The sequence below is a fragment of the Chionomys nivalis genome, chromosome 9 (assembly GCF_950005125.1).
Source record: "Chionomys nivalis chromosome 9, mChiNiv1.1, whole genome shotgun sequence".
In the NCBI taxonomy this organism is placed as follows: Eukaryota; Metazoa; Chordata; class Mammalia; order Rodentia; family Cricetidae; genus Chionomys; species Chionomys nivalis.
In genome coordinates this window covers 52,722,832-52,734,768 of record NC_080094.1, presented here as the reverse complement: position 1 = coordinate 52,734,768, position 11,937 = coordinate 52,722,832, and the positions used below count along the sequence as shown (strand labels likewise).

The 11,937-nt window shown below is 42.5% G+C and overlaps 1 protein-coding gene across 2 annotated transcripts in view; it reads left to right on the top strand.

The window, feature by feature from the left end:
* The first annotated feature begins 1,023 nt into the window (after positions 1-1,023).
* Positions 1,024-11,937, top strand: part of Golm2 (golgi membrane protein 2) — an 81,738-nt gene continuing 70,824 nt past the window's right edge. For both annotated transcript variants that reach the window (XM_057781736.1, XM_057781735.1), the window contains exon 1: positions 1,024-1,614. In XM_057781736.1, the coding sequence (XP_057637719.1) occupies positions 1,288-1,614 (327 nt within the window). In that variant the 5' untranslated portion in view covers positions 1,024-1,287. The remainder of the gene's footprint in view (positions 1,615-11,937) is intronic.

Here is an 11,937-nt window from a genome sequence, read left to right as displayed (position 1 = left end):
GTGTTCTTGAGGATTTATACTATTCAAAGTTCTTGACCGGGAGTAGCAAATCCACCTCCTGCCTACACAGGTGAAACCCAGTAACTTTGCTTAAACACGAATAATAATTAATAATAATAATAATGCAGTCATTCTCCGGAGCACTGAATGATACCTGCTGTGAGCAATGGTGTTAAGAGTCACTTGGCTATAAGCCTAGTTCAGAAGAGATAGAGGACTTTGAAGTTTCCGAATATCTTTGTTCCCTGGCTTTCTGTTAAACTGTTATTGGGGGAGGAGGGATATAAAACTAGGCGTGCAGAAACAACTTGTAAGCGCTGCTATTGCTAATTCGGAATGTGTCAGCCGTCAGTAACGGCGCATTAGCTGCCATTCACTGAGGGCAGCTTCTGGACTTTGTCTCCAACCCTAAGCAGCAGAGCGTTTTAAAATAGGAGCACCGCGTTCTGGAATTCTTTCTGTCCGTGACAGCAGTAACCTTGGAAACCAGGCTGCTAACACATCTCAATCCCAGAGCTTCCTACAGCTTAGGTTCTCTGGCTTTCTTTTCGTATTGTCTGGGCACCGCTGTTTTGTGGGCTGATGTTAACTGTTGGTTTTGGTTTTCCCACGTCGTTGGCACAAACAAGGACAAGAAGAAAACCTTCCTAGACATCCCTCTCTGGTCGCACCTCACCTAGAGCCTTCCCTACTTGGTGCTATCAATCCCAGAATTCCTGACCAGGCAAAACTCTGCCAAAGGGCAGCTTAAAGCAGGCTCTCCCTAGACCTGGCTTCAAAGGATCCACCCAGGTAGCAGCAGTAGGCACACCCACCCAGGTACTCAGCGCGACCCCGACCGTGCACCCCAGCCTCCAGAGAACCCTCGCGAGACAGGACCGCAAGGGGACGAGAGTAAGCCCACTATCTCGCGAGAAGAGGGGGCGTCGGCGGAAACGAGCTAATGGCCCCCCGGGCGCCCCGGCCCCAGCCGGTGGGCGGGGACGAAGAAAACCCGCCCCCTTCCGGCCCGCGTCCCCGCCCCCAGCCCTGAGGCGTCGGGCATCGGATACCGGCGCCTCCTTCTCCCGGTCCCCTGCGGCGGGCGCCTGCTCCGCTGCTGCGCTCCGACTCTTGGAGGGCTCGCGGCAGGGGGCGCCGAGGGGGCGGGGAGGACCCGCGACGCCCCGCCCCCTTCCGCGCTCCGGCAGATAGGCCCGCCTCCGGGGGTCCTGGTCCCGAGGCGGCTCGGAGCTCAGGCCGGCGCTGCCCGCAGGTGTCGGCGGCGGCGGCGGAGCCACCGGCCCCATGGTGGGTTTCGGGGCCAACCGGCGGGCCGGCCGCCTGCCCTCCTTCGTGCTGGTGGTGTTGCTGCTGGTCATCGTCGTCCTTGCCTTCAACTACTGGAGCATCTCCTCGCGCCACGTTCTGCTTCAGGAGGAGGTGGCCGAGCTGCAGGGCCAAGTCCAGCGCACCGAGGTGGCCCGTGGGCGCCTGGAGAAGCGCAACTCGGACCTCTTGCTCTTGGTAGACACGCATAAGAAGCAGATCGACCAGAAGGAGGCCGACTACGGCCGCCTGAGCAGCCGGCTGCAGGCCAGGGAGGGCCTGGGCAAGAGATGCGAGGATGACAAGGTAAGGTCGAGCCCTTTCCTCGGCCCTCCTAAGGGTGGGGTATAAATTAATATTAGCCCCCCGGCGTTTGCGGTACGCCTTCGGCACGGTAGCCCTGGAAGCTCCCCAGCCCCCAGCAACCCCGTGTGTTGTCAGACTTTCCCGGTACCAGCGCCACATTCTCCATTCGCTTCCAGAAAGGCTGGCTGTAAGTTCTAGTTCTCCAGAGTGGCCTATGTGTAGATGCCGCCTTTTCTCCCAGAGCTCAGCTGCTGAGCTGGCACTGGTAACCCTGGCCTGTGTGGCCGCCTTACGTTCACGGCCATACAAATCTGCAGACTGCCAGGTATGGTGTGGGCATTGTCTCACCCTCATTCTGTGCAGACTGATCAATATTAATTTATTTCAGAATGGGGCCTCCCTTCCCATTCGGTGCTCAACATCTATTTTTAAACAGTATGACTTTTAAAATCTCTGTAAGTCTAGCTATTTTGTGAAGTAGGTTTTAAAAACAAATTATTTTTGTGTTGAAAGTGGTATGATAGATGAGTCGGGAACCATATATGAGCCACACTTGTGACTTGGACACCATTAATCCATTATCTTCTCTATTTGAATTGTTAATGAAATTAGCCAAAATGGTAGAATCTAAAAATAAGTTCATAGGAACAGAATCTTATGTCTGTGTCATTATTATTCTTGAAAGAAAATAAAATTGGGTATGCTTAAGTAGCTGTTAGGACTGGTGTTAAAGGCAGATAGAGAATACAACATTTTAAATTTTAAAAGTTTAAAACGACAGTGATTGTATCCTACTTTTTTCTTATTGATTTTCGCCATTTTATTGATAGTTTATAACCTAGGCAACTTCAGTTTAAAAATCAGAATTTTTAAAATTTCTTGATGGGCACTATTGTAGATGACTTTTCTGGGCTTTTAGAAAACAATTTTACATTTATTTATTTATTTAGTTGCATGCACGTGTATTGGCGTGCACCTACACACACATGCCAGAGAACATGTGTGGGAATCAGAGAACTGCTTTCTGGGGTCCATCCTGTGGTTTCCAGGAACTGAGCAAACTCAGGTCACGTGTCTTGGCAGCAAGTGTTGCTGGCCCTTAAATTGAGTCGTCTTTGTGTGTGTGTGTGTGTGTGTGTGTGTGTGTGTCTTCACCTGAGTGCACATGTGGATTTCAGAGGACAACACGTAGGAGTCATTTTTCTCCTTCTACCATGTTGGTCCTGGGAATGGAACTCAAGTTCCATGAGATTTCATGAGCTCCCAATCTTCTTACCCTTTTTGACTTTTACCTTCTTATTTCATGAAAACTGAATGTCATTGTTTCTTGTAACCCTTTCTTCTTGACACAGTATGGATGTCCTCTGAGAGAGACTTATGCACCTGCTACACACTTAACTCTAAAGCATGAACAACTCTTGGATACAGTAGATGGGAACTCGTGAGAGTTTGGAGTGTAAAGTAAGGTCTTCAAGAATGATAAGGACACCCTTTTGAGTTAACTCTCTCTGCCTTTTGGTTGTGGATCAAAATGTGAGCTCTTGGCTTTCTTTGCTCTGCTGTCTGATGGACTTTAACCCTGTAAAACCCTAAGTGTTTTAGTTTTCTGTTGCCTTGACAGAACACCCTGACCAAGGCACCTTAGAAAAGAAAGCATTTTATTGGTGGCTTAAATTTTATTATTGTATGTGTGTGGGTGTTTTGTCTGCATGTTTATCTGTGCACCACATGAGTATCTGGTTCCCAAGGAGGCCAGAAGAAGGCTTTGGGTCTCCTGGAACTAGACTTAGAGGTGCTTTTGAGCCACCTTATGAGTACGGGGAATTGAAGCCAGGTCCTCTGCAGAAGGCACAGAGGAATACTGGGAATGGCATGAATCTTTTGAAACCTCAAAGCCTGCTTGGAGTTTAATTTTTTTTACTCTTTGGGGCCTGTCACCCTCCTCCCAAATAAAAACTTAGAGACTTATCCTGCTTATAAGTGCCTGGCCTTACTTTGACTTGTTTCTAGCCAGCTTTTCTAACTTACTCTGTTTCTCTTTAACTAAGGTTTGCCTCTGGATTTTTACCCTTCTTTATTCTGTATTTTGTTCTTCTTATTCTGTGGCTGGGTGGCTGGCCATTGTTGTCCTGTTCTCCGCCCTTGAGCCTAGATTTCTCATATTTATTCTCTCTCTTGCCTGGCTATTGACCATTCGACTCTTCATAGACCAATCAGGTGTTTTAGGCAGGCAAAGTGACACAGCTTTACAGAGTTAAACAAATGCAACAGAAAAGAATACAGCACATCTTTGCATCATTAAACAAATATTCCACAGCATAAATGAATGTAACACATCTTAAACTAATGTTCCACAATACCTGTCCCTAGTGACATACCTCCTTCAACAAGGCCACACCTCCTAATCTTTCCCAAACAATTCTACCAACTGGGGAGAAAGTATTCAAACATATGAGCCTATTAGGACCATTCAAACCACCTCATAGATTCAGAAATCCCAGCTCTGGAACCAGGAAGATAATATTTGCTTCCTCCAGTTTATTGTGCCAGTTCTACATGAGAATAAGAGAGCTTGAAAGTGTTCTCATTACTGTCCAGGAAAGTGGAGATCAGACCCATTTCTCTAGATTCTCTCCAAGTTGCTTTATTTTATTTTGTTCTGTAAATGATTTTAACTTGGAGAAGGTATTGGTTTGCCAGGGCTGCCATAACAGTACCACAGACTAGATAAAGAACTTCATTTCTACACAGCCTTGGAAGCAGAGAGTCCCAGGTCAAGGTACTGGCCAGTACTGGTTTTCTCTGAGACTTCTGACCTTGGCTACAGATGACTCTTGCAGCCTTGTCCTGCCGTGGGGTTCCCTGTGTGCATGCATCCCCAGTGCCTCATCTTCTTAGATCCAGGCCTTTTGGATTGTGACCCCTGTTGTTCACAACTCTTCTTAAAGTAAAACAAACATCCTCTTCAGTTTAATTGTGCCTGCATAGAAAAGAGCATCCCGTCTGGGCTTATTGAACTCTTTACTTCCTCTCATAAATGGCTGAGGAGGGTCACTAAATCTTCCCTTGAGTACTGAACCACTCTATACCAGCTATTGTATGCAACTCTGTAACTAATTGTTCAGGGTGTCAGGGGGAGCTAGAGTCTATAGGCTGGTGAAACCTAGTGGAGGAGGCTGGATCTGTGTGGCTGTGGGAAAACTTTCATTCCTCCCGAGTAAAGATCTTCTGGTGGGGGCCTTGGTCAGTGAAGGAGAGCGCCACACTCATGTAAGTAACCTGTTACCTATGTGTAATAAGGAAATCCAGTAAACTCATTGGTTTCCCAGGGGTAGATGTCTTTTATGTTTCCCCATGAGGATGCATTTTAGCAACAGCCCCACACTAGTAACCTCACTTAATCACTTTATTAAACTCCAAATATGACCATATTCTGAAATCCTGGAGGTTGAAACTTCAATGTTCACCCAGTATCTTGGATGAGTCAGTTACATACACAATGTAGTCTTTTTTTCCCCTCTTCTTTCTGCCAAAAAAACCTTCCATTACATGTACTATATTTTTCTTTTTGTAATAGACAAGAGGCTCACTATAGACCAAGGCTGGGTCCAAGTACTGGTGTTTATGTGCCCTCCCTCAGCTTGCTATTAGATTCAGATTCTTGTAACTTTGTCTCATGCAATGCAACAGATGGTCGGGTTCAAGCTCTTGATAGGGGAAAAGAACTATTTGAGTGTAGACAATGTCTTCCTCAAAACTCTTGTTCTGTTACAAATACACATACACAAAGGTCAAATTTTGAAACTAGGTGTGGAAGCATAGGTCAGTAATCACAGCCTGGGGAGGTGGAGGCTAGAGAGCCATGAGTTTAAGGCCGACCTGGGTAACATAATGAAACTTTGTTTTGAGAAAAGAAAAAAAAAAAACCTCAGTTTTGAGGCTTGGAGCTGAACAATAAATGACTCCTTTTTCTCCTAATTGTCACAATCCTGACTGTGACTATATTAAAAAGAATAGCTGGACGGTGGCACACACTTTTAATCCCGGCAGTCAGGAGTCAGAGGCAGGAAGATCTCTATGAGCTCAAAGTCAGCCTGGTCTACACAGAGATACCTGTCTTGAAAAACAAACAAACAAACAAAAAAGGTGTGTGTGTGTGCGCGTATAGAATAGCTTTAGTTAAATGAAGAAAAGACAGAAAGGAGAATGGAGAGCATATTATATTTTTCCTTCAAAAATTATCTTCACTGTGTGTACTGCACAACGTATAGGTATATAACACCCACACACATCAAACCTATGTATAAAAACTTTGGCACACAGCAGATGCTTACTTAGAAACCAGGTCTGGGCAGTAGGTGTGCCCTTTACCACACTATACTGTAAATCTAGTATTTGTATAATCAAGCAAATTGCTTTTCTGTGCCTCAGTTATCCTCATCTACAAAAGGACAATGATAATCTTCTTACTCTTTGGAAGTTTAAATTAAATTCATTAAAATTCTTTGTTTTTAAAGGTGTATACCTCATTGCCCATCCATTTTAAATGGGGCCAGAGAGAGATGCTTCATTGGTTAAGAGCACTGGCTGCTTTTCTAGAGGACCAGGATTTAGTTCTCAGAACTCATCTGTGCTCACAACCATCTGTAACTCCAGTTCCATAGGATCTAAAGCCTCTGGCTTCCACAAACACCAGGCACATACGTGGTGCACAGGCATACATGCAGGTAAAACTTTATACACTGAAAGTAATATTAAGTAAATATTAAAAAGAAAATCTTAAATGGTGTCTTTGCAGTTGTTATTATTATTATTATTCCTTTACTGCTTACTTATTTATGCAGCCTTTTCTCCAGGATGGGACTCTGTCTGTGTTCCTGCCCAAGATCAGTCTTTTTTCCTAGTTGGACTTTTTTTTTCCTTCCCATTTACTGGTCCAATTTCAGTTAAATTCAGTTGGTTTCTCCCATACTTGTCTTATCTGACTCCCTGGAGCTTGACTGTTTCTCTGTATTTTAAGGATCAGCCTTCCATAGTTCTAAAATGCATCCATACTTATGCTTTCCCTCAGCTCACTGGTCATAATCTGGCCGGCCACTTTATAACTAATAAATTGCTATCACGTGTAACTCAAAATCATGCAAAATTGGAACCCTCTTTATTCTGAGCTTCCTCTCCTACTTTATTAGTCTTGTACATGCATGACGTTCATATAACAGTTATTAAAACAGGTTAGAATTGCACCCTCAGACCTTACTTTCAGAATGGTTGTATCAATTATTTCATGAAGTCAGAAAATCGTTCAATCTTTAAGGTCTTCTGTAGAGTGGCTCCAACCACCTGTGTCTTCCACTAGCTCCTGATCCAGGCTGTTCAAGACTGGTGGTTCTGCTGAGTTTTGTCTTCATTTACCTTTCTATGTCATGATTGACTTGCGTCTTTCTTCCTCTTTCTTGACTCATCCTCTTGATTCTTTTTTGCCTATCCCTCTTTATCCACCTTCTGAGCCTTCTATATTTACTCTGTAACTGCTAGTACTTCTGATCATGCTTTTTGTTTTTTATGTATAATTTACATTTATTATTTGAGCCACACTAGTTTATTTATTTAGCTAATAGCTTTCTTTGTGTTAGCCTCCTCTTGTCAACATTGTAAGTTCCTTGAGAACAGACTGCTTTAAATTTTCTCCTGTGGGACGTTTCTGATAGCGCTTATTGTTGACTGAATGTTAAGAGTTCATTTGCCTATCTCTCCCATACCTCCTCCCCAAATCCTGTTAAAGTTTTAATCCCTGTTAATGTGATTGTCACTTTTGGAAATGGGTATAGCTTCTGACATTCCTATGAGAAACTTTCAAATTCTCTGTACCTCTGGCTCTTACAATCTTTCTGGGCTCTCTTCTGCATTGATCCCTGAGTCTTAGAGTTGTGTTACAGAGATATCAGTTGGGACTGGATCCCACAGCTCTGCATTTTGATTGCTTGTGAATTTTTTTGTATGGTGTCCATCCATTGGAAAGAGAAGTTTCCTTATGAGGGGTGAGGACTATACTTATATGTGAGTATAAGGACAAATTAGGGATTATGGTGGCGTAGTAAATGCTGAGTGTGGGTTCTTCAAGATTCATGAACTCACTAGGCCTGGGTAGGTGACTAGGTTTCCAGTTCCAGACATCACTTACCTCTCATTGAACTGTTGATAATTCCAGTTAGAAAGCTATTGGTTACCAGCAAAGTATGTGTACTATTACTGTGCCATAGGATTATCAAACATTGTTGGTGATTGTGGTTTATAGGATTGTTGGTTTCTTCCCCTCTTTGGAAGCTTTCATGGTATTTTCTGGTGCCTTGAAAGCTAGTTCCAAGGGAGGAGGCTTTCAGGTTGGTTCTAGTTTAGGAGCCTCTGAGCCCTGTGTCTGAAAGCATGGTGTCTTCAGCAATAGGGACTTACTTTCCACCATTGGGATACAACCAAGGGTGATAAGAAGAGCCTATAATGTTTTAAAGTCTCTTAGACAACCCTGGTCAACAGTTCAAAAGAGGGCTTCTTGTACCTGGTGTTGGGTTTTTGTTAGATGGTCTTTGGCACTTGGATGTAGCATTGTAAGCCCAGATGGGAAAATTTCATTAAACTGTATATGTATATTTGTACACTGACTTAAGTGTACTATAGGTATTTTAGGTAGATGGCTAATAGTATGATTTCTTAAGACTTTCAGACATCCTTTTTGTATTTATTTCTGTCCCCTTCCCCAACTAGAGCACCCCTGTTTTTCCCATTTCCCCCTTCAGATCATCTGTACCGTTTTTCCTCCTCTCTTGTGTTTCCTGCCCCCATGGTCCCTTTTTTACTTTCCTGGTTTCTAAAGTTACTCCAGAATATGTACTCATACCTGAATATTTGGAGCTAGGATCCTTAGATGGGAGACAACATGCAACATTTGTCTTTCTGGGTATGGGTTAATTTATTCAATATGATCTTTTTTATTCCCATTCCTTTACCTGGTTAGACCCTGAAAAAGGATAGGATAATCTTATTGATGTGTTTTTACTTTGGCTTAAAAAATATTTCAAGCAAAAAACCAAATTTATATTTAATTTATTAGTTTTTATTTTATATGTTTGAGTGTTTTGCTGCAAATATGTCTGTGCACCATTTGTGTGTCTGGTACCCAGTGAGGCCACAAGAAGGCGTTGCATCCCCTAGAATTGGAGCTACAAATAGTGAGCTGCCATGTGGGTGCTGGGAATCAAACCTGGTCCTTTAGTAAAGTAGTCAGTGCTCTTGAAAATACCTCGTTGAGGGCTGGAGAGATGACTCAGAAGTTAAGAGCACTGGCTGCTCTTCCTTAGTTTAGTTCCTAGCAACCACATGGCAGCTTAGAACCATCCATAATGAGATCTGATACCCTCTTCTAGCATGCAGACATATGTTCAGACAGAATACTGTGTACATAATAAATAAATCTTTTTTAAAAAATGCATTGTTGAGAATTTTTACATCGATGTTCATCAGAAAAATTGATCTATAATTTTTCTGATGGATCTTTGTCTGGTTTTGGTATCAGAGTTAATACTGGCTTTGTTAAAAGAATTTACAAGTGTTCCTTTCTTTTTCTTTTTTATGGAATAGTTTGAGGAGTGTTTTTGTTCTTCTTTGGAGCTCTAGTAGAATTCTGTGTTGCATTCACCTGATTCTGGTTTTGTTGTTTTGTTTTTTAGTTTATATTGCAGATGTACACTATTCCTGATTTGGACCTACTTTTCTTTTTTTTTTTTTCCCAAATATATACTGTCTTGAGTTTGAAAATCTAGTCTGTACAGGGAGGATGTGTAGTGCAGTAGCAGAGTGCCTGCCTAGCGTGCAGTAGGGTGTGTGTTTGTGTGTGTGTGCATGCAAATAATCCAATCCAGGTCCTTGCACATGTAGGTAAACACACTACTGCTGAGCTATATCTCCAACTGAAGCCCTCGGTTTGATCCCAAAACTGCAAAAACAAAACAAACTCCAGTCTTGTAAGGAGTGGGCAATTGGGAAAGGTTGGGCAACAGGTGCAGTGTTGGTTGACAGGATGACTAAGTTCTGATGTTCTCTTGCAGTCAGCTGACTACAGGTAACAGTAATGCACTATGTGTTTCAGGATAATGGTAAGGATTTCAAGTATTTCGTCAGCAAGAAGTGAAAAGCATTTGAGGTGATGGATATATTAATTACTCTGCTTTGATCAGTATACATCACATTTCAAAACATCACATTGTGCCCTATGTATGAGTATTATATACCAAAATAAAATAGAATGCTAAGAAGGTAAAAAACTGAGTGTTGTAAACACAGATTTGGCACTACAAATTACATGTGGACTCAGTAAATATTTGATGACTGATTTAGCAGTTTGCCCTGGTTTTGAAACCAAAGCATTGTAAATCTGTGCTGGGCTACCCAACAGATTACCCACGTCTCTGAGTGCACTATAAAGGTCGTGATCAAAATATTCTGATGTAAAACCGTCCATCATCAACGCATTGTCTTTTCAGCATGAAGAGAATATTGTGTTTGTTTCCTGTATATTTTTTTCTCCTACACACCCTCCCAGATTAGTTAATTTTGAGATGGAGTCTTGCTATGTTGCTCAGTCTGGTCTTAAATCCTGGGTTCAAGCAGAACTACAGAAGCCAAAAAGCAAGGTTAGTATATGTAGTGACTTCCTCATGGACTTTGATGGGTTAGGCCTGTGTTTTAGTTTTGGCAGGTGCTGTCTACATGCTGAGTTTTACAGCCAGAATGGTACTTCCACCATAGAGTCAGTTGTACTAAGATCTCTGGGACTCTGTCACACTACACAGAAACCCTGTCTTGGGAAAAAAAAAAAAAAAAGTATATATGACTGTTTTACTTTCTGTTACGTGTCTGCACAACATATGTACTGTGTCTGCAGAGAACAGAAGAAGCTGTTGGATCTCTTGGATCTGGAGTTACAGAAGGTTATGAGTCACCATGTAGTTACTGGTAATTGAACTCCGGTCCTTTGGGAAAATAGCCAGTGCTCTTAACCACTGGGCCATCTCTGTCAACTTTATGGCTGAAGAGGGCATTAAATTGCCACTATAGATGGTTGTGAGCCACCATGTGGTTGCTGGGAATTGAACTCAGGACCTCTGAAAGAGCAGCCAGTGCTCTTAACCACTGAGCCATCTCTCCTTCTCCCCCCTTTGTCCATTTTATATCTGACGTTGTTACTGAGCTGTCATTCTTTATATACTCTAGGTGGCAAACTCAATCAGACATAATCTGTAATTTTTGTAATTTTGACTGTTGATGATTTCAGTTTTATATTTTTTCATTAGTTGTCTCTGCTTTTTATTATCAAATTTAAGAAATAAATACAAAATCCAAGGTTATAGACATTTTTCCTGTTCTAAAAGTTACACAATTTTATTTCTATTGAGGCCTTTGTTTCATTTGAGTTGGTTTTCCCATATGATATGATAGAACCTTGCTTTACATGTGGTTTATTCAGTTGTCCCAGCATACTGAAGAAACTTGTCATGGTCAATCTTGTTAATTTGATTGGATTGACAGACCCTAAGGGGTTAGTAAAGCATGTCTCTAGTTGTATTTGTGAGAGTGTTTCCAGAGAGTTTATGAGGGCTCTGACCTAAACAGTGGTTTCATCTTCTAATGGATCCAGTATTTGAACAGCTGTTGGGCGGAGGAAGTCTTGGCCCCGGTCCATTTTGTACTGTTGTCTGCTTCCTGCCATGAGGTGAAGAGGCTCTCGTGTCACATCTCCTGTTGTTGATGGTCTGCTCTCAGCTAGGCCCAGGAGCTCTGAAGCCAGCTGTACTTCTGAAGATGCCCAAACAAATCCTCCTTCTTAAATTTATAGCAGGTATCTTGTCGATGTGGAAAAACTGACACAGGTCTCTTTTTTTTTTTTTTTTCATTAACTGTCTTAGCATTCTTGTAGAAAATCAGTTGATTGTATACATGTTGAATTGTTTTTGGTCTCTTAGGACCATACACTTAACAGTCAAATACCATACTAAGGGGTTTTAGTTCATCCTTGAGGGGAAGGAGAATAATATAATAAAATTTATTTTGAAAAGATAAGACCTAGGTGGTAGCGCGCGCCTTTAATCCCAGCACTTGGGAGGCAGAGGCAGGTGGATCTCTGTGAGTTCGAGGCCAGCCTGGTCTACAAGGGCTAGTTCCAGAACAGGCTCCAAAGCTACAGAGAAACCATGTCTCAAAAAACCAAATAATAATAATAATAATAATAAGAGCTGGCCATTGTGGCACATACCTGTAAACCCAGGAAATGAA